We start from the raw sequence: 22,720 nt of genomic DNA on the forward strand, positions 1-22,720 counted from the left end.
CAGGACACGGCACAGGACCCAGCAGCACTACGGAACTCAGCAGGACAGAGCACAGGACACAGCACCACTGGACTGATACTGCAGAATGTGTAAACTTTGTAATATTGCAGTACCACTGGACTTTTACTGCTGAATGTGTGAACTTGGTAATATTGCAGTACCAATGGGCTTATACTGCAGGATTGGTTGTGAAAATTTTGTGGTAATTAAAAAATATTAAAGTAGTTTTTGGTATTTTTTAAAAAAACTTTTTTTTATTTTTTTAAACACAGGGGAATATTGGGGAAATAACTATGCCCTTAGAAGCACAGAGCACAGGACACAGCACCACTGGACTGAACAGGACACAGCACAGGACCCAGCAGCACCACTGACCTCAGAAGGACAGAGCACAGCACACAGCACCACTGGACTGATACTGCAGAACACAGCACAGCACAGCACAGCACAGCACAGCACAGCACAGCACAGAACTAAACAGCACAGAACTAAACAGCACAGAACTAAACAGCACAGAACTAAACAGCACAGAGGACCACCTAACACACCCTCCCTCTACCCTGATCAATGCCCGAGTGAAGATGGCGGCGACTAGCGGGGAATTTATAGGATCCGAGTATCGCGAGATCCGACAACGGGATTATGAGTCAGAGCCTCAGTTTCACTTTTGAATTTGGCGCCAATACCCGGATCTGTCTCGGATCCGACTCGGATCCGCAACGTTCGGGTGGGCTCGGATTTCAGAAATCCGAGCGCGCTCATCCCTAATTTTAAACACGTAATTGACCCAAGGCAATGTTGAAAGTAGGTGTGTATCTGTGTGGCATATTAAAGACAAATATGTATGTGAACACATGGAAATGCTGTATGAGCAAAAGACACTGTATTCCTACAAAGGTTGCAAAACATACATACATTACGATTAAGACCAGCTAGTCTGTTGAATTATTTCACGGTGTTACTAAAACAACTATTGCGGATTTGTATAGCTCAAATCCAGCAATGCTGAAAGCAGAGGCCAGGTGTGTCCTCATTGAAATGTTGGCAGGGATGCAAATACCATATGCAGGGAGACAGCAAAGGAAAAAGCAGTGCTATTTAAACCAGGGGCATGATTGGAAATAAAGGGGCTATATAGAAACATTTCACCAGCGCTGTTCTGTGAGTAGACTAACGGCATACAGGGGCAGATGTCTTTCTTAGCCTAGACACTCTGCGCTCATATGCTGTTTTCCTGCATGCTGCAAAAGGTCTAAGGGCCTGATACACCAATACTGCTGGCAGCACTCCCGGGGAAAAGCAGTGCTCGAGGTTATATAAGGTTGCGCTAGCACCTTGTGCCTATAAGTCCCCTAGAACCCATATATGCCGGTATGACTATTGTTACACCCATGATTTAAACACACAGACACTATTGCTTCACCACCTACACCCCACACATCTGCTCGCTTCATATCCTGCTTATAAGCGTTGTGTCAGCCACAGGTCCTGGAAGTCACATATACGGAGAAAGCATGCACTGCCATCTTATAGTATTAACCTAGAAGACCAGCTCTAGGGCCAAGAACTGCACCAATTATTTCCTGGCCCTGTAACATACAGTGCTCAGGTTGGAACACCCTGGGAAGAAGAGAAGAAGACAGAGTGCTTGCTAATTTGGGGGAATCTTTGCTGATTGACAAGGTAAATGAAGTAGCAACCATAGACTCAAATAAAACAGTGCCCCTGGTGGTCAAGTAAAGGGACGCATATTGCACCTTCATACAAAAAGTAAGACAGTGCCAGTATCCCCTCGCTAATTTAAGGCAGAGGATGAAAATGCTATAACTTAAGAGAAAAACATAAATATTTAAATTAATAACTGGCATAGTGTTATTGGTCCTATCTTATATGTGCTAGAGGGACATCTGGGCAATTTTTTGTTTCGTGTGGTCCGTAAATGAGTCTGCTTTTACAAGTAGTGTTGCAAAATAACATACATGGAGTAATGGGAAAAATGAAGTGGGCACTTCTAATAAATAGGAAACCAATATAAATAAAACAAGTATTCCCACACCTGGAAACAGGTAAAGGTAAAGGTATAGATTTGTGGATTTCCATGTATTTAAATTAACCTCAAGAAATCCAGTCTAAAGTCTACCACAATGCCTTGTGGGATTGGGTCTACTGAATTTAGACACATGACAAGCCTCAGCAGAGTGAAAGAAAAAGGTCAAGTTAATTTACTTTGAGAGTAGGGGAATGGAGTCTCGTTTACAGCACCTAAATCTCAGTAGCAGCATGCAGCCTGCCAACGCAGCTCCATTAGTCTCACTCTGAGCAGGTGGCCTGCTAGGAAAAATGCAGGGAATGAAGACCCAAGCATTGGCCTTGTCATTTAGAAAAGCTTGTATTACCTTGTTGCTGCTGGGAAGAGACACATCTGGCTGTACACAGTAGCAAAATGGGACATGTGGACCGAAAAGGTACTGTGGTCATATGGGCTCAGTGTATAGTCTACGTTAGTATTATTTGCACTACACTTACTATAAATACACAATCTCAAAGATGTCTAACTTGTGGTTTGGAATCGTGGCCAGTCCGAGCCTGGCGGCAAGCTCCCACGGTGTCACAAGAGTTAACTTTCCAGCTAACCCGAGGAGGTACGTCTTTAAATGTATTAGCCCTATTTATCTGATGAGGGATTTGTATTGAAAAGAGGCAGTACATAATGTATCTCCACTGGAGCTATGAAGGAGAAGCGAAAGCTTTATTTTATGGATCTTGCTAGGGTTTCTGTACTGCAAATGAAATGTATAAGTGCATAAGAAGTAACCCATTCACTGAATATGTAATCAAGTGACTGTATTGGGGAAGGTTTGCAAAAAAAATAAATAAAAAAATCCATGTTTTATACATCAAAACTGGAGACTGCACGGTAGAAAGGTGAAGCCATGTGTTATACATTTGCTCAGGGAGATGCAAAGTGCCCCTGTACTGTGCATTTTATCAGGCATCAGTATGAGCCAGGGACGAGAGGGACGGGCAGTGGAGCTCTGGTGAAGGTACTGCAAGGGCAGTAAAGAGTATGACTGCACATTATAGTATATGTATGGCCAGGGAGCAGTTTAACTCAGAAAGGAAAGAGGCCATTTATTATATCTCCCATTAGAGAGACGTAAAAAGAGGGAGGGGTGAGGCCATGTATAATACATCTAATCACAGAGCTGTGCAGAAAGAATGGATCATGCATCTGATCCAACGACTATACAGAGTGTCATTACACATCTACCAAGAGTTTTGTTGGCACAAATCCTGTGTTGCAAAGTGTACAAATCATAGATGGATGAGGATAAAGAAACACAAAGGTCTTGCAGCGCTGTTGTATCTCTGCTATATAGAATCCGTAGGGACAGTCCGTGCTCTTACCACAAGGTCCTTTGCTGATCACTTTGATTCTCCGCTGCTGGTTGCACTGGGCTCTTTCAAGTTCACACTCGTTGCTGTAGGTGGAGTAGTCAGAGCCACAGACAGGGGCCACCACGGAGGGGCAGGCAGATTTCTTGCAGACACAGGTCGCCTGAGATGGGTCATTGCTGCTCTTCTCGCACACTGCACCAAAGCCGCAGAGCATACCCCGACACACTGTAACACAGAAAGAGGGGGCCAGAATTAACACAAATCTGCTGGGCATAAACCTAAGACTGGTATAAGAGACTAGTGGCAAAAGCAGCTTGTACAATCAGAAGTGACATCACTAGAGCCTGCAGACACAGAGTCATTAGTGGCCTAGGCCCTGGTCCATCTTGTAGTCACACTCCTCTTACATTCTCTAGCTTGACAGTCCCCTCACTGAGGCACCATCCTCTCCTCCGATACACTCACATCAGTTGTTTTCCCAATTCCTTCTCTCCTAATTTCCCGTTGATAATGTTGACCATACTTCCCTACTCTCCCGGAATGCTCACGAATTTTGGGGAGTCCTCCCGGACTCCCGGAAGAGTAGGCAAAGCTCCGGCATTTGCCAGAATTCACGGCATTGAATGCTACCACTTGTCACATGACTTCTCCCCCGGATCTCCCGGGACAGGTGAGAAATTTTAAAAGTTGGCATGTATGATGTTGATGTTGACTGATTAGAAAAAGCTGGCTGACAGCCTGCACTGCCTCTAAGCACTGGTCTACTGTGCTCATTTCTGAATCCTGCACAAGTGTTTAATAAATTCAGAATTACTGTAACTGGTTAATGTCCCAATAAATCATGCAATGCTATAACACTGTTCAGCATCAGAGCTTAAAATAAAGCAAAAAATATCACCCCCTTACACGAAGCAATGATAAAATTATGTCATCTGCATCTCTGCGTCTAAATGTCAAAGTCAATCTGCATTGTTTGATGTTCTGCATTCAGGATTTCAGGGCCATGTGCCACTAATACACTGTGCTATAGGGGATTGGTGCTTCTAGTTAGCGTAGCGTTCTTTGATAGAAGATGTAGTGTACTATACTGCCACAGCAAGGGTCCCTGGCTGTGTGCAAATACTGTTTCTGCGTGTGTATGTGTGTGAAAAAAAAAATAATAAAAAAAATAAATATATATATATATATATATGTCTGTTTGTGTTTTTCCCAAGATGAAGATATAGCCCAAGGTTAAGATAAATTACAAAACAGTGCCAGAGGGAAATTAATATTTACCACAATAAAAACATCATCACCAGGAGGCATTGCCCCTATCAAGATGTCAATACAGTCTTCAGGGATATTGAGCTATCCATTTGGTTTATCAACAGGTCAGAGGTTAGTAGGCCAGCTGTGTAAGCTCCAAGTCTACCCTTCTGTCTAGTATCTCAATAGCAAACACAATGTAGTATCTGGTCCTAATCATGTCAAGTAGTGCCAGCTGTTTCATTTCTCACAAAGCATTTTTTGCTTCTTCAAATTAAAATGATTTCAATAAACTATTTCTTCAAAAAAAAATATGACAGAATCATTAGCACCCAAACCCTCATCACAGTTCAACCATCCCTGAGGTTCCGTGAGTCGCAGCTACCAGTTCTTATGTTAACAAGACGTGGCTTGCTTTCATCACACGCAGAGGAAGGCTTATTAAGAGAGGCACTTGTTAGAATGGATATCAATCGGACGCAGTGTTGTCTATGAATGCGATCTTCACAAATAGATGAGTTGGAAACACAAGTGCATCTTATACCCTGGTGATCTTTGATGAGCCTTCATTTCTCTTCACAGTGTGTAGTTTACAAGAGCTGATGATGACGACAGTAGACATAGGTAGGTTGGGGTCCTGACACTGTGAACTGTGCACAAGCACTTACACTCACACTGCAAATGCCAATTAACAAGCTCAAATTTAAATTTTGCAGCATTCAGTCACTGACTTGACTTTAGAATGCACCACAATCTACGATGCCTTAACAAAAAGAGCAACCCATCAAAACCACATAGAAAATACATTAACAACACTAAAAAACATCTAAAGTGCGTGTTAGTTTTCATGCGATATTACCCCTTTTTCCAACGCTTGTGTGTGAACAAGCCTTAAGAGTTGCTAGTTAGTGCAAACTGTAAATTCTATTAGGATAAAAGAAGGAGTATATATATATATATATATATATATATATACACACACACACATACACATTACAAAATAAATATTTCTGCATTTCACTCTAAACTTAACTACGTTACTATTTATGTTTTCTCAGTATTATATAACAAGCACACATAATATTGTACACAGAAGCTTTAAGGCATAAATAATCTTGCAGCCATAACATAATAATTGGAACACAGGGAAACAGTGGCATGTTCGAGGAGCTGACACTCAGTAACACACAATAACAGCTTGTGCTTTTCAGCAATTATCTCAATGCCTTATTATTTGGTCAGTATATTTGACCTCTGGTCTATTGGTTTTCCTGTCTACATGAGATGACTTCAACATAATACACAAGTGATGGTGTACTCAGATGATAGGTGCATAATTTGCAGAAGCTAAACAGAACATGTGTTCTATATAGAGTATACATAAGTAAGTAGGGTGGCTTAGTGGTTAGCACTGCTGCCTCACAGCACTGGGGTCCCGAGTTTGAATCCCAACCATGGCTTTTTTGTGTGTGGGTTTCTTTCCACAATCCAAAAACATACTAGTAGGTTAATTGGCTGTTATCAAATTGACCTTAGTCTGTCTGTGTGTATGTTAGGGAATTTAGACTGTAAGCTCCCATGGGGCAGGAACTGATTTGAGTGGGTTCTCTGTACAGTGCTGCAGAATTAGTGGAGCTATATAAATAAATTAATAAATAAATAGATGATGATGATGATGAGGACCATACATTAAAAGCAATACATACAAGAGTAGTACCATGTCTTAAAGATCTGCTACTTAAAATGCATTGCTTGGTAATGCCTAGCAAGTGTGTTTTTCAGCATATTTAAACTACTGGGTGGCACTGTTCACTTGTAGGCTGTTAACCTGGACAGGCTAAGCTATACACAGCTACTATTTAAATCATGAATTAAGATACACAAAAACATTCATCTCTATGCGCATAAAAAAGCATATCTGTGTATGGAATATGTGTAGAACAATGTAGACTCATGCTTAGGCCATACTGTCCTTTTAGATTTATTTTATTTTGCTTGGACCAATTTAGATATAAGTTATATATTAGTTCTCGTCACTAGCGCATCAGTAAATGAAAACCTGAAATCACAAGTCTGCAAGATGCAGCCTCTGGGTCTAACACTATCGCTCTGTTGAATCTAAAGAAAGTTAATTTATTCCATTTTAGAAACTGGCAACAAATTAAGCTGCTAGCGCTTAACAACGGTGATACATTATGCCTGTAAAGTAGAATCTCCCAACACAAGTAACATCAGAGACAAACAGCTCCTAGAATGAACCCATTACCCCAACATCTCGCATCTGGTGCTGCATCACAATGCTAATTATCAGGAACTCATTTAGTAGGCAAGTGGCCCATATTGAGGCGTCCTGGGCTTGTTACAAAACTGAGTGATCTAATGTGAAGCACAGCCACATTAACATGTCAGTGTGTAAATGAGCATCTCCTATTCTCTCAAAGACAAGCAGCTTACTGAACAGGATCTTAAAGCTAAATTATTTGAATAAGAGAAGCCGTCTGCTAGAAACTGCCAGAATGCACTAAACAAAAGCAAGAGTTCAGTCAATTTGGCTTCTTATCTTAGATCATCTTGCCTTTATTAAGGTTCACCGATTCTATTAGACACTAAAGTCACATTACCATCTAAAGCTGGGTACACACTACAGAAATGTCGACCAACTTTTTATGCCGATCGATTTTACATGCGACCGATGGTCCGATCGCTCGGTCCATGGACTGCATACACACTAGCCTTGTTTAGGACGATAAAGGGAAGAGCGGACGTCCCTTTAGCGACTTTTTACAGCCATGCTGTCGTGAGCAATGACTGTAATTTCGTACTCACTGTTGTGAATCAGTTGGAAGTTTATACACACTACACAGCGGAAACGAGATTGGAACGAAAATATTAAACGGTACGACCAACCAAATGAGGCAATAATCGTCCATTTGGGCAGACTTTCGACCATCGTGTCACTGCACACACTGACTCGACTTTTGAACGAGCGGTCGTATGTCGGCTGTTTAAACCGATTATTGGACGAAAACAGTGTAGTGTGTACCCAGCTTTAGAAAATAATTTCCTAACAAGCCCCATTCCCTTAACCAGAGCTCCATACAGCCATTTTTTCCGGGGTTCAACCGGGTTGCGAGCGGGTGGACCAATCACAAGCTGCAATCAAGAGATTGCGGTTTGTGATTGGCCCTCCAGCTCACAGATGGTTAGCTTCATGGATTTGCCAGTTCTGCATTATAGGACTGGCAGAGCCAGGGGAACTAAGGCTGCTTGAAGCTGCCCCTGGGGCCCCGGCTACTGTCAATGGGGCATGTTAATAAGACAATGGAGATAAGATGTATGTGGTGTTTGCAGGGCCGGATTAAGGGAATGGAGGCCCCTGGGCTAAGGAGGCCTCCATTCCCCCATGAGGGCCCCCCCTCCCCCCCCCCCCCGGCACTTACCACCTTCTCCTCCTTCCCCGGCGTGCTGTACACTCTTTACTGAGGAGATCTCGTGAGAGTGAGACTCACGAGATCTCAGTAAGGAGACTACAGAGCGCTGGGGAAGTACTGCAGTGAAAGTCCTCAGCAGCACTGATCGGGCTGGGGGCGCCTCGCCCCCGACCGATCAATACTGCTGCTGAGCACTTTCAAGGGCCCCCTGGATGGCCGAGGCCCCTGGGCTGTAGCCCAGTTAGCCCTATGGTTAATCCGGCCCTGGGTGTTTGTTTATGTTTGTGTACAAATAAAGGTGGAGACAGTGAGGGGGGCTCTAGCTCAGATATTGCACAAGGACCTAGGAACTTGCACTTATGATGTAGATGTAACACCCTCTGTAACTGTAATTGTAGATAGCCAAAACCAAGGTTTTGTTTAGTTTTTTCCAAAAAGAGTTCCAAATGGTTATTTTTTGTTATAAAACAGCTTCAAGTATCCAAAGCAGCTAATCAGCAATCCAGATCTAAAGCCTGATGCCAAATGAAAGTTTCAAAAAAACGTTAACAGCACTGGGAAAAGTGATGCACACAGAGTTTCTATATGGTAAGCGAACAAGGATACAAAGACTGCTGTGCCAAGCATCATGAAAATTGTCCGGAATACTCAAACTTACACAGAAATACATGTTGAGTTTAACCAATCCCGTCTTTGGTGTCATCACCCCTTATGCAAATGACCAGAAACAGACAGTATAAGTACTTCATACAAAACAAACATATTGTGACTTTAATCGTTATTAGCCCAAGCCCCAAATCAATATCACTCATTCTGATATTTGAAACAACAAAATTAGCATTAAAATATTTTTTATATACTTTGCTGCTTCCTGCTCCAGAACACCCTGAGACAGCTGATTACTATACATCATCATCATCACCATTTATTTATATAGCGCCACTGTTTCCGCAGCGCTGTACAGAGAACTCATTCACATCAGTCCCTGTCCCATTAGAGCTTACAGTCTAAATTCCCTAACATACACAGACTCACACAGACAGAGAGAGAGACTAGGGTCAATTTTTTTTTTTTTTTTTTATAGCAGCCAATTAACCTATCAGTATGTTTTTGGAGTGTGGGAGGAAACCGGAGCACCCGGAGGAAACCCACGCAAACACGGGGAGAGCATACAAACTTCACACAGATAAGGCCATGGTCGGGAATTGAACTCATGACCCCAGTGCTGTGAGGCAGAGGTGCTAACCACTGAGCCACCATGCTGCCCACATTCACAGCCTTGTGTACCAGCTGGACCTGCTCATAGGCCCCTTAGGTCTGTTCTTTTTCCAGTGCTTTCAAAACAGCTGTTAATTCAATATTAAAAATACCTTACTGTAAAGTTATCTTCTTGCACACCCCAGATACCATGAGATGGCATTATGGGACCTCACCTTCTTCTACTCATGTTCTATGTGTCTATCCCAACTTCTGGACACAAAAGTCCCCCATGTACACCAGTATTAGACGGTGCAACCTCCTAATGAGCAAAAGTGACAAATAAAGAAGCAACTGGATGGTTTGAGATCGATATGGCATCTCTTTTGTATGGAAGAGTTAATGACACAATGCTAAATCTTTAGTGCGGCAGAGGCAGGAGAGCTGGAGTGGAATTAATACAAGCGCTGTGAGCTGAGCAGTATGCAAATCCACTGATCACATATCCTCAGGCTTGGGCTATCCTCCCCCCTCCTAGATACAGAAACACCTCTATCTCAGGCGGACTATGCTAATGTGACCCAGCTAATCCATACTGCCTGCTCAGAGCCCTGACCAAAGGACAAGTATATGGGGAAATAAAAGCTGCCAGAAATTGGGAGATTATAAGGTCCTGTTTAGAGACAGTGAGAGAGAAAGTGAAAAATAGATAGAAAGTCAAGCGAAGGAGGAAAATGTGTGGGAGCAGAAAATCAATGTGGGAGAAGAGTATCACCAAATAATGCCTGGTAGGCAGCCGATCCCTGAACCTTGACTAGAATCATCTGCACTCAGAAGTCTCCACATATAGCCAGCTGCCTGGAAGGCCAGACCTGTTACCCTTTCCCTCTTCACAAAGCACAATGGAGTGGGCACACTCAATCATCATCATCACCATTTATTTATATAGCACCACTAATTCCGCAGAGCTGTACAGAGAACTCACTCATATCAGTCTCTGCCCCATTGGGCTTACAGTCTAAATTCCCTAACACACAGACAGAGAGAGAGAGAGAGAGAGAGAGAGAGAGAGAGACTAAGATCAATTTTGATAGCAGCCAATTAACCTACTAGTATGTTTTTGGAAACCGGAGCACCCGGAGGACATCCACGCAAACACGGGGATAACTTGCAAACTCCACACAGATAAGGCCATGGAATTGAACTCATGACCCCAGTGCTGTAAGGCAGAAGTGCTAACCACTGAACCACCGTGCTGCCGCCACACTCAATGTAGACATTTGTTATATGACAGGAACCGAGGCAATATGAAGACTAAGGATGTATTTAAAGAAGACCAATCATCAGAACTAGCTAACACTAGTCATAGAATATTGGTGAACAGTGCACCATTGTACATCAGCTAAGACCATACTATCCCTTCCCTCTCAGAACAAGAAATAAGCAGGCCCAGTCTCCATATCCAACAACAGACTACACAACCTATGTGGTTGGGGTCAGATTGCACTACACACCATTGGAAACTGCTTTATTTTAGGTCCCAGACCAATAGCAAAAAGAATAGACTGATGGGACAAGTGATACCTTCAAGTGCACTTGTCAGATACGCACATTGGTGGCAGCCATTTTGTGGAAAGGACTGATATTCATGAAAGTTCCGCTATTAGTTTACTAATATTGATGTCATTGGTTCCTAGTGAGTTCATTAAGCTGTATTTATACATTACCTCAGCTTACAAAATGGCCGACTTACCGGCATGTATGTGACAGGAACATTTTCAATTACATAAATGAGAAAAGGCTAGAAGAGAGGAGAATGGGCCCCATGGAATTAAACTGGTAGCTAATTATGTAAGCGGTGATAGACCTGAACATACCCTGTTTTATTCAATCTCAAACACAAGTACTTACAAAAAAATATGCTTGTATGCTGCATGTAATACATGAGCAAAACAAAGAACATCATTTTGCACACAAACAACAAAGGAGCAGCCTACAGTTTACAAAATCATTTCTGTTTGCTGGAGGTGCAGGGAACACAAAGTAATTTACTCAAGGTCACAGGCAGCTGTCACTGAGACAAAACCTGATTAACCTGCATCTAGTGGTATTACCAGGCCGGCCTCTGTGACACCTAGCACTGATTGCGGGGTCACAGAACCTGAGCAGAATAAGACTAGCTGCTTCATTTAGCAGCCAAACACGGGAGTGCATTCAGATACATGAATATATATTTTTATTGATAGAATGTCATCAGTGAATCCTTGGCTTTCAGGAACGGCTCAGGAAATTATGATCTAATAAACACAACAAGCAAAGTCAGATGAAGCTTAAAGGGAATCTATCGGTTCTTTATGACATAATATATCTTCATTATTATACAGGACTGATGAGATGGCTGCATATATAACTTAAAGGAAGAGTGACTTAACAGTGCCCCAAAGAAATTACAAATCAGGTTTCAGAAACTATAATATCGAGTAAGTAAGGTAAAAATCTAGGACACAAGTAAATAATGAAGATAATAGGGACTATAAAAAAAAAAAAGTTTATAAAAGAATTACTGCCCCACACCCAGTAAGGGTCATTTACTACCTGTCGGTGTGTATATATGGGTGTACGCCCATTTTCCACTTCTGGGAAGTGCCTCTGTGAACATGCTTTACACATCTTAATTACTTATAACAGAGAGTTAGGCTGGGTACACACTACAGGGTTTTCACCCAACTATCGGGACAATCACACGATAAATGATCCTTCAGCCCGATATTGCATTAGTGTGTATACTCCAACGATGAATGATTACCGTTCCAAAGCACGTTGTATCATTTGATTCGATTTTACAAATTGCCTAAAAATCTCATTCACTGATGTAACAATGTCGTTGCAATCCTTCAGTGTCCATAGATCTCTATGGAATGTAGAGTCAGGATCTTTCCAGCCAATGGTTATGACAGATAAAGAGCACAGATCTGAAGGTAAATGATGTATAGTATGTACACGTGAATTGCATAGTTGCCTACTCTCCCAGAATGTCCGGAAGACTCCCGAATGTTTGGGAGTTCTTCCGAACTCCCGGGTCCAGCTCACCTCATTTGTGAAGTGGGTGGGGGTGGGTCTAAAGGCATCATCCTGGCCCGCCCCCACCCACTGATAGGCTGAAATATGCAAAGACTGGCATGGGGCGTGGCCTATCTGTGCGGTTCACATGGCCACACTCCTGTGATGGAGCCCCCTCCTAGAGAGCTGGCTGCAAAAGTTGACAAGTATGGTGAATTGGCATGCTGATCGGGACTTTCAGTCGTTGGCAATGATATCGCATCGGGGGAAATTTTCTGTAGTGTGTTTCCAACCTAAAAGGCCATCAGAACTGTCTTGATTTTAAGTTTAAACAGGCAATCTCTGCCAATTGTGAGGACGTCAGAAAATAAGGTTGTTTCTTACGAATATAAATAGTCTGCTCTGCTACACCCAGAACCCAAACTCTAAATCTCAATGCAATATCTTGGACAGCACTGTGCAAATTAATGTTTGCATGTGGGTGCAATACAAGCCCTCCACCCATCACAAGTAACAAAATGTTTGCTACAGTCTTGAGTCATTCATGTATCAATCTACCCTGTAAACATAAACACAACAACAATAGGTGCATGTTGTCACAAAATAATTTATGCACTACAGCAGCTTTCCAACTGGGCACTAACACATGTAGGGGTCACTGATTAAACAAGAACACATTAATATTTGTTCCTAAAAGGAGAATTTAGCCCAGAAAACCAGGTGAGCTGTGTTTAGGACAGGTTATTCAAGGTAAACTACTTTCAACAGAACACCCCCTCGATACAAGGTGTAAAATTATTTATTTATAGCACAGCTTTAGAAAGAGATATCTTGGCGGTGAAACTATCAGTCAGGCACTGTACAAAGAAGGAGTTAATGCATTTCAGCACTTGGCAAAGCTGTGAAGATCACTTGCCTAGTGTTCATCCCAAGCAACACACACCTGGATGGGCTGACATGAGAAGAACTGCAGATTGCAGGTTCAACCATAAATTAGAATGCGAGCCAAGAATGGAATAAAAGGTGCGTACTCATTAGCACTTCAATGCTGTGAATCTTCTTAGACAGGCCGGTAGTTCTGAATCAGCAGCTTCTTATCTCCAGTGCTCTGGCAACTGTATACAAGTGTGCAACCTCTCTATAGGCTATTCTGTGAATATCACTGCTGTTTAGACATATTTTCTATGAAAGGTGTAGCAATTAGGGAAATATTGTACCAATAGCATACACAGCTTACAGTAATTGGACTGAAGAAGTTGTACAAAAACCAAATGATTTCTTTCGGTCGTCCAGTAAATATGGAATACTAGTTTTATTTCGCATGAATATTTTATTTTATTGCAAATCTACTCTAAATCTTTCCAGGTGCTCAGCAGAATTCTCTTCTTGGTGTGATCTCCAGGCCACAGTGCCTGCAAAAATTTTGAAATCAAGCATGGCTGAAAGCAGAGTGTTGGGAAGCTCCATCTGGAAAAGCAGATGTAAGACACAGTTTGTTCTAACACCTACCCAGAGGCCAAGGGAATACATCGAGTGGTGAAACTCCAGGTGAAGGTATCTAATAAGTGGTAGGAGTCCTGGTGACTATCTAAAGAAAATGTAAAAACATTGCATCATACCTCCCAACTGTCCCAATTTAGGCGGAACAGTCCCAACTTGAGGGTTCTGTGCCACCATTCCGACCGGGACAACTTCTGGCTACTGGTGCTATGCATGGCCTACCCAAATGTTGAGAGGTATGTTGTATTATAAAGCCTATGAAATCTGTGGGATACAGACTAAGGGGGTAGATTTACTAAAGCTTCTAAAAAGGTAGGTAGACATGTTGGCCATAACAAACAATCAGATTTTAGCTATCATTTACCTAGTACATTCTGGAACAGTGATGGGCAACATTGTGTTCTTGGAGGATGTCGCCCTCCAACATTCCAAAGGCCCGCACAAAGGAAGGAGGGAGAGCACACTGCACTCTCTCCTCCTCCGTTATGCAGGGTGACCCCCTTGCATTATGCAGCTGGCTGAGGTTTCACAGGTGAAGATTTGGGTATCCTCATGGACCCTTTCATCAGTGCATTTTGTTTCAGATCTCCTGTCAGAACCAATGCATTCATAACCGACTGATTCTAAAAGTTTAACATTGCGCTACTTAACATTTCACCGGTGACTCAGAGCTGTCTTTGAGGACAGCATAAAACTGTATTATACTGTCACATATATTGGTGGTTGCATGAAATTTTAGAGTTTCTCTAACAAGAAAGTAGTTAAAATCTTAAGCATATTAATCAGTGATAGACATAGTTATGGCTTTTCACATGAGGGAATTTGCTTTTCCTATTTGCTGTCACTGTCCTTTTAGTGAGGCGTAAAAAACACTGGATGATCGTTTGCAGTGTATTGAGGCCACAATAATTCAATGTCCATAATAATTCACACCAGGGGATATACATACAAGAATGCCTATCACTTCTTCAACAACTCTGGTACCCAAATTCATGGAAACTCAAGTTTCAGGAAAGCTCCTGAAACGTCCTTCTACTTGGTGAAGTTCTGAAGATCTGACCAGCTTACACTGAGCCCCAACAGATGTTGTGGCTGTCGAGTTTAGTGTAGAATTGCAATTCATTACAGTAGCCACTGTCTAGACCAGTATTAAACCACTACATGAATGCTGACTCACTCCTCTGAAAGTCCCCCCTTAACCACTGTACATCACTGATAATGATTTGGGAACATAAATTCCCGTCCCTGGACATAAGAACTTCAGTGTTCTCCCCAGCACCTATTTCCCGGGTGCTCCACACAGCTGTTTTACTTGCCACCCGGATCTTGCAGCCCAACAGAGTCCTATTATAGAAGAATAAACCATTGTTTCTCCTATTATAACAGGCATTATGTGAGCATTACAGCCAGCAGTGTGTTAGACCACTGACCACCAGTCTGACCGGTCCTGGCAGGTGTGGGCAATAACCTCCAACATTTTTTTACTATTATTGCAAAGTATTACAACTGCTCCCACCTGGCTGCTTCTTAATGCCACCCGGCTGGCAAAATTCTCTGGGGACAACACTGAACTTTATGTATTGTATATATAAAATATTCTACAAATAGACCTATGGCATGATCTGGCATGTCCTGAAGTGAAGAGGATGTGTCAGATAGTGGGTACAATTAGCAGTGGGCATTATTCCTTCTGTACTTGGTACACTGTTTTGAGAAAGCAGAGGTGAGTAAACTAATTTTTCACGTTTTCCTTGTGTCAAACATTGCGTTAAGACCAATGGAGATGTTTTCATAGACAACTTTAATAACCAGTCCGTGCCTTACAAGGCAAAAAGAAATCTACGAGGAGAAAGTACCACCAGTAAGTAAAACCAGTTTTAAATGCTGATGGTTCCTGTTTTTAAATGCAGCAATTATAACATAACATTGTAGTTAGTTTAAACTGTTTTCGCATAGAATTGCATAGGACGGCAAACCTGAATGGTCTTAAAAGATTACACATAAACTCATCTGTTAGCTCATAAAAGTATCATCCTTTTTGAAACGCTTATCGGCTTTTTCTTATCTGCTGGGTTACAGTGTTTCCCTACCGAGAGGGAGATAATTATCATATTAATGAAGTCGTATTTTATTTACAATTTGCTTTTCCCCCACTCTTCTTTTTGCTTTTGTCAGATAGTAATGAGAGGCATGCAAATATAAATGGAAAGCATGAAGTGGGTGAGAGTGGGTGGAAAGAGACGTGATGGGAGACGGCGGTGAGATAATAAGAGAAATAGAGGCTCAAATAGCACAAAAAGAGATAAAGCCGTGAATCATTGATGGCAACCTACCTCCTGCAGGATGAGATGAGGAATGAGAATCATAGTATTGCCCTTCGAAGGGTGATTAAATGTTGGGAATAAAAGCTTCTCTACTGCTGCAATGCAGTTGTGTAATACCAGAGACCACTGCTACCAGAAGAGGTCCTATGTACAAACAGCAAAGTCTTACAAGTCTGAAGGTGGAGTTTTAATGAAACATATTTAATAGAATTGTTTATTTCCTCCTTAGACAGATGTGGCATGCACTTTGCCTACACAAAGCTAGGCAGCCATTTTGTGAGCTGAATCAATATTCACGCGAATGCAACCTATCAGCTCACTAGAAACCAGTGATGTCACTGAGGCACTGTTAAAGGCAGCCATTTTGTGAGCTAAATCAATATTCACGAGAATGCAACCTATCGGCTCACTAGAAACCAGTGATGTCACTGATGCACTGTTAAAGGCAACCATTTTATGAGCTAGCATTCAAGAGAAAGAAGCCTAGGAACTTTGCGCTTCAGTGAAATCCCTGTTCTCTATTTAATTCTCAGACTGCATTCATATGAAACTTTGGGTCAGCCAACAAGATGACTTTCTCCATTATGTGTAGGCAATGGGTGGCTGTTGATGCTGGGAGAACTGTGACATGGACAGAGTCCCTGTTGCTTGTCAGAATAACTTGCTTTGGCCCTAATGCCACTTGCCAGTAGGATGAGAAATACGTACATTGTAGGTGATGGTTATATGTGTTTATTGTATATTTATATTGTGCAGTGCTATACAGTGGGTAAGTAAAGCATATTCCAAAGATGTAGGGGAGCAACAAGCCAAATACAGGACATTCAAGAATCGCAAGACTTTAAGCATAAAACTGTATATAAGGCATAATAGGTAACAAAAATAACATGGTAGAGAACACACAGCTGAATGAGGTGAGAGCAGACAAGAGGATTGGAGGAGAGACCTTGGATAAGAGGCTCGAGGCTGAGATTAGAGGCGAAGGTGACCTAGGAAGAATATGGCAGAGAGGCTGGGCCAGGGAGAGTGGAGATAGGCTTTAATGAGCAGGTGGGGGTTTAAGGAGCATTTAAAACTTTGAAGGCTGGTGGACATTATTAGTCTGGAAACGGAAGTGCCCAACAAAAATCTTGAGGAAGGAGTTGGATGTGGTTATCATTGGGGAGTCACTGACAGAGCAGAGAGAGTGGGAGAGTACAGTGAGATGAGATCTGAGATGTAGAGGGGAAGAAGTGGCTGAGGGCTTTGTAAGTGAGGGTGAGGAGATTGAATCGGATTCTGTAGGGAGGGGAGCAAGTATACAGCAGAGGCCATGGAAAATCAGTCTGTCTATAGCATTGAGTATGGACTAAAGAGAGAGAAGGGTGAGAGGTCGCAGAAAAGGTGGAAGAAATTTGAGTTTTAGCAGCATCACGGGTGACGAGGGGTCTTATACTGGTTTTGTTTCAAAGGTGGAAGTGAACAGACTGGGAGAGAGACTTGATGTGAAGGTGATGTAGGATTCAAGAGGCAGCGGACGTGAGGAGCAGACAAGAGTATAGTGTTGTCCATGGAGATCGACTTCTGGGGAGGTTTGAAGATACTATAGGGTAGCAAAATGATGAGCTCAGGTTTAGGCATATTGAGCTTTAGGTAATGTTGGGACATCCATGAGGAGATAGTAGAGAGACATCTGGACAAATGACAAAGTAAAGAAGGGGGTGAGCTCAGGGTCGATGATGTAGATTAAAGTATCATTGGTATAGAGATGGTACTGGAGACCACAGTCCATCAAGTGAGGAGGCGTAAAGCGAGCAGAGCAGATAAGGCTTGACATGCATGTAGAGTTTCCGTGTGCCCTGTTTTTTTGCAACCTGGAATCTTTAAACATTTTTATTGTTACACTCCATCTGGAACAGCTTATAACAAAAGGGAGAACAGAAGGAAGGTTTTAGGGCAGAGGGAATCAGTATCTGTCTGTGTTCCAGAATAAGACCCATATTACTAAAGCTTTATAAGGTTTAATGTGTAATTTACATCTTAAGAAAGCTAAACACAGAGGGATGAAAGTTGATTATTGACCTAGGTCCTTATGGGGACATTTATAACAAAAAGGTATTTAACCCATAGAAACCAATTAGCATAGCAGAGCTTAGAAAACTAAAACAAATGTCTGAGACCATTTTTCCTGTCCACCGGTTTTCATAAATGTCACCATGAGTGTGTGAGACTGGTCTTGCCAACAGCAGTGTGGTCACGCTAAGCTCATCCCATTACATCATTTGAAACTATTTGCAACTGCAATAAAATTGCTAGTGTTATGTTTCTGGTTTGGGCTCAGTTCTCTATCTAGTGGCCCTTTCTAAGTCCATTAAGTTGTTCTATTTAACACCTAGTATTAAGACATTTATATTATTTCTGTATTTATGAACTAGCTATCTGTGGTGTGTCACAATGTTGTACCTTGACAGAATGTAATTGAAATTTTGCAGAATTAAAACGATTTTCAGATACGCTCCTTCCTGAATGACTTTTTGTTTTGCTTTGTTTTCTACCTGCATACACTAGTGTTTGAGAAATAAGCTGACCTAGCCGCTATTGTGTAATGAGGTTACAGGTTGGCTATGTAAGAAATCTATTGTGTCAGATTCCTGCCACATCAATGACCTCTCCCACCACATATTATTGCTTGTTGAGCAAAAATGTCCCCGCTTGCTTTACTGAGAAGTTGATAGCCATCTAGAATTACTTATGGGCAGCCATGAGGCCCTTCCAAGCATTAATGTCACTGAACTTTGAAAAGTTGTGTTACAAAAGAAAATGAATTGGGACACGAGTCACTTGGAGTTTTACATTATAGCCGATTTAAATCTGCAGCATAAAAACCTTACTCAGTGACACTGCCACTCACAGCAAATACTACACAGAAGCCCAGATATATATTGATTCTTAGGGTCAATAATATTTAAAGTGCCCCCCGTACAGTGGTTTATTGACCCCTTTCCCAAACCTGTGCACACAGCCTAGAGAGTATGTGAGCGCACAGACCAATATGAAGCTATTGGTCTAAGCAGTCACCTGCTCCCCTGACTATAATTCCACTCTGCACCTCTCTAAGGTAAATGGGGCCAGGACCATGGACTACCCTAGGCAGTAGTCCCAGCAGGCCCCATTACAATTTGACACTGCCGAGTATCAGAGATTGGCCCAGGTAATTTTTACCCCTTCCGTCTTGGTGCCAATGCCTGTCCCCTAAACACAACTATGCAATAAACAAGCATTAAACAGATATGAACATACAACATATAACCATACATTACATTTACTATGTGTCTAGATTAATCTATAGTTACCTCTATAAACATCTGCATGAAGTTAGACATCTTTTGGGCAGCATGAAACATCCACGAGTGTTACTGAGTGTGAACATCGCTGTCAGTCTGTAAGAAGACTGCCAGGTTTCAGCACATTGGTTCTAAATAGTCACATGGGATTAGTGTCACCGGCAGCCCAAGGCTAACTGAAACAGCCTAAGGCATTATAGCAGAAAGTGCAAAGCAGAGATACATTTTTTTATAGCTGATGCGATTAAACTGATATTTGTGTTAATAATTGTAGATTATAAATAAGCTTTTACTCATTTTTTAAAACTTGATGACAAATACACTTTAAAACATGATATTTCCATCTAACTTTATTACAAGTATTTCTCTAAGTTACAGAATTCAAACAATCTTATACAATGCATAGAGAGCAATAGGTACATAGGAGATATTACATTTACTAACATGAATGGTATGTTGCATTGCTTGCTCAGCCATGGTCAAATCACAGATCAACCAATAAAACAGTGACATCTGGTGGCCAAATTAATATGAGATTTGTTAAAAGATGACCTGACTGAGGAATGACAAGAAGTCATGTCCCTTTAATGACAAATGACCACACTGCATTGAAACAGTTTAAAACTTTATTGTGTAGAAACATTATTGGTGGGATGATTATTGATTAATTTATCAGACAATGTTCTTGTGTCTCTCTCTTGTTTCTGGGAGTGAAAGGATATAGCCAAATATTCTCTGCCTATAACTGAGCAAGAGTTTGGCATTGTGGGAAATCCATGAATGCATTTACTGTTGGGAAGAACTCAGACACCAATGATAAAATATTGCTTGCAGTTAGAGCATCCAAAAAGCCCTGTTATTGTTCAGGGGAGGTTAAAGGCAGCATGAGAATAATGTAATGTAATAATAGCTGACTATCCAGTAGGAGACATATCTGAGGCATATCCCAGAAAGGGTTCATTTTCTTCCGCCATTAAATTACTAGCATCCAGCACCACACTAAAACTGTCACTCGCTTCAGGTCCCAAGAGACAGCTCAGGATTTATAGAAAAATCCTCTTCACGGCTTTATAACGGCTGCTGCCCTGCCCCCCAAAGGGCTTTCCACACGGGAAATTGTTCTAATGAACAAAATTGATAAAGCTGTAGAAAGTTGTATTTGTTTATTTACCCTCCCAGAATTTTTTGATTTTAATTGTTAGAAAAAATGAACATATAATTTAGGGTATTTTTTGATCTTTGTATTGTTTATTTGTGCACATTTTTTTGCTATGTTTCAACACAACAGCATGTTACATTTAGAAAATGGCAACAATTAGCACTGTACAATACCTGGGAGGAATAACACACTTACATCAACCATGTGAACCCTTTTTATATAACAAAAATAAAGAAATGTGTTCAAATATGATATTTGCGTGCTGATCAAGTTATGTTCTAGTGTGCCAAGATAATGAAGCATTACTCTAACAATATTTTATTTTACATAGTTTGTATAATGCATGCTTTGTTACAAAGGTTATGGCTTTGTAAAAGTAAGCATGTAGCTTACCATTTTCATGATAATTTGGCCTCTGGAGGCACTGTCTCACTGGTCTCAAAAGGATACACTTTCAGCGCAATATATGTAGATAAATGAGGCTCTTTGGGAAGCATGATTCATATTCATACGCTCTACTGAAAATGTATGGAAAAATAATTCTACTCATACTTCCCTTGAAGCAAAGTATAATACAGACATAAGGATATATTTACTAAACTGCGGGTTTGAAAAAGTGGAGTTGTTGCCTATAGCAACCAATCAGATTCTAGTTATTTATTGAATCTGATTGGTTGCTATAGGAACCATCTCCAGTTTATCAAACCCGCAGTTTAGTAAATATACCCCTTAGAGCCCTTTCACACATGCATAAAAATACATATTTGGTAAATATATGCACTGTAAAACATTAAAAATAAAAACACATACAACACAAGTTTGTTATGTTTTTTTTTCTGTTTCACAGTTAATCCCGCCCTTTCTAGCACCTTATGCTACTAATTACATATTTTATGACGAGTAAACATTACCATGTTCGGTTTTATGCGTCTCTGTAAATGCATTCCGGATCCTTTTTTTAAAAAGTGGCTATAGTTGTAAATATGTGTGTCAGCTTATTCACACATACTTCATGTGTACATATAAAACACAGATTTAGGCTAAATCTGTGTTTTTTTTTTTATCCATGTGTGAAGGAGCCTTAGACTTCAGCAGAAGATAACAATCTGATTACACATAATCACCTGAAAACGTGACATATTGTGTAGAAAATACGTGTTACATATCTGTTACATTACACTTCAACAGAAGTTGCATCACTTAGTTAAGACATAAGTATGAACATGTGCAAACATTAAAATCTTTATTAAACTCTCTGCTGTGATTACCCAGAAGCCTCCATTCCCCACTCTAACGGACTTACCAGTCAGGGGATACTAATTAGATTCAAGCAATGTTGCTTTAGTCCAGTGTAATAATGAGTGGTAAAATAATTCACTCATGGGGGTATACTTACTAAACTGCAGGTTTGAAAAAGTGAAGATGTTGCCTATAGCAACCAGATTCTAGCTGTCGTTTTGTAGAATGCACTAAATAAATGATAACTAGACTGATTACTATGTTACTGGTTGCTATAGGCAACATCTTCACTCTTTCAAACCTGCAGTTTAGTAAATGTACCCCATGGTGTGTCCTGACAGCTGTAGTCAATCCATTTCAAATCTTAGCAGTTACATTTGCATATCTACTCCCTTGAAGTGACAATGGTTTAAGTGTAGCAGTATGAGGTAACATTGAGCCATAAAGTTAAGGGTTAAAAAAGAAGTTGGATGAATGAGCTTTGTTCACCTGAGGTGTATCTGACAGCAGTTTCCCTGCATCAGTGTGACAGGAACTTCACATCACTGCTCTGTGCTGTTGAGGAACCCTGCTCCTTTTACTGACTAGCTCTGTGGATTCCCATTTGCCTCCATTCCCCTCCACACATCATGACAATGCCTCTGTTACATGCAGCCTTGATCTCACACACCCATTCATATGAATGGGCAGCTTGCCACAAAACCACGAATCAGCACATCCATCTCTTGAAATACTCTGTGCTGCTGTAATCCTTTTTGATGATATCATTGACTACATTTTGACGTAGCCCGCTTCACTAAAAAACTAATTAAAGAAAGATATACGGCCCTTTGCCACCTG

At 41.2% G+C, this 22,720-nt stretch overlaps 1 protein-coding gene across 13 annotated transcripts in view; it reads right to left on the reverse strand.

Moving 5' to 3' along the window:
- The window catches only part of AGRN (agrin), a 434,643-nt gene that overhangs the window by 219,757 nt on the left and 192,166 nt on the right, over positions 1-22,720 (reverse strand). For all 13 annotated transcript variants that reach the window (XR_012680036.1, XM_075191538.1, XM_075191541.1 and 10 more), the window contains one exon: positions 3,409-3,624. Coding sequence is in view for 12 of the 13 variants with exons in the window: in XM_075191538.1 (XP_075047639.1) it covers positions 3,409-3,624 (216 nt within the window). In the remaining variant the exon portion in view is untranslated. The remainder of the gene's footprint in view (positions 1-3,408; positions 3,625-22,720) is intronic.

The sequence above is a fragment of the Mixophyes fleayi genome, chromosome 11 (assembly GCF_038048845.1).
Source record: "Mixophyes fleayi isolate aMixFle1 chromosome 11, aMixFle1.hap1, whole genome shotgun sequence".
NCBI classification, from domain to species: domain Eukaryota; kingdom Metazoa; phylum Chordata; class Amphibia; order Anura; family Limnodynastidae; genus Mixophyes; species Mixophyes fleayi.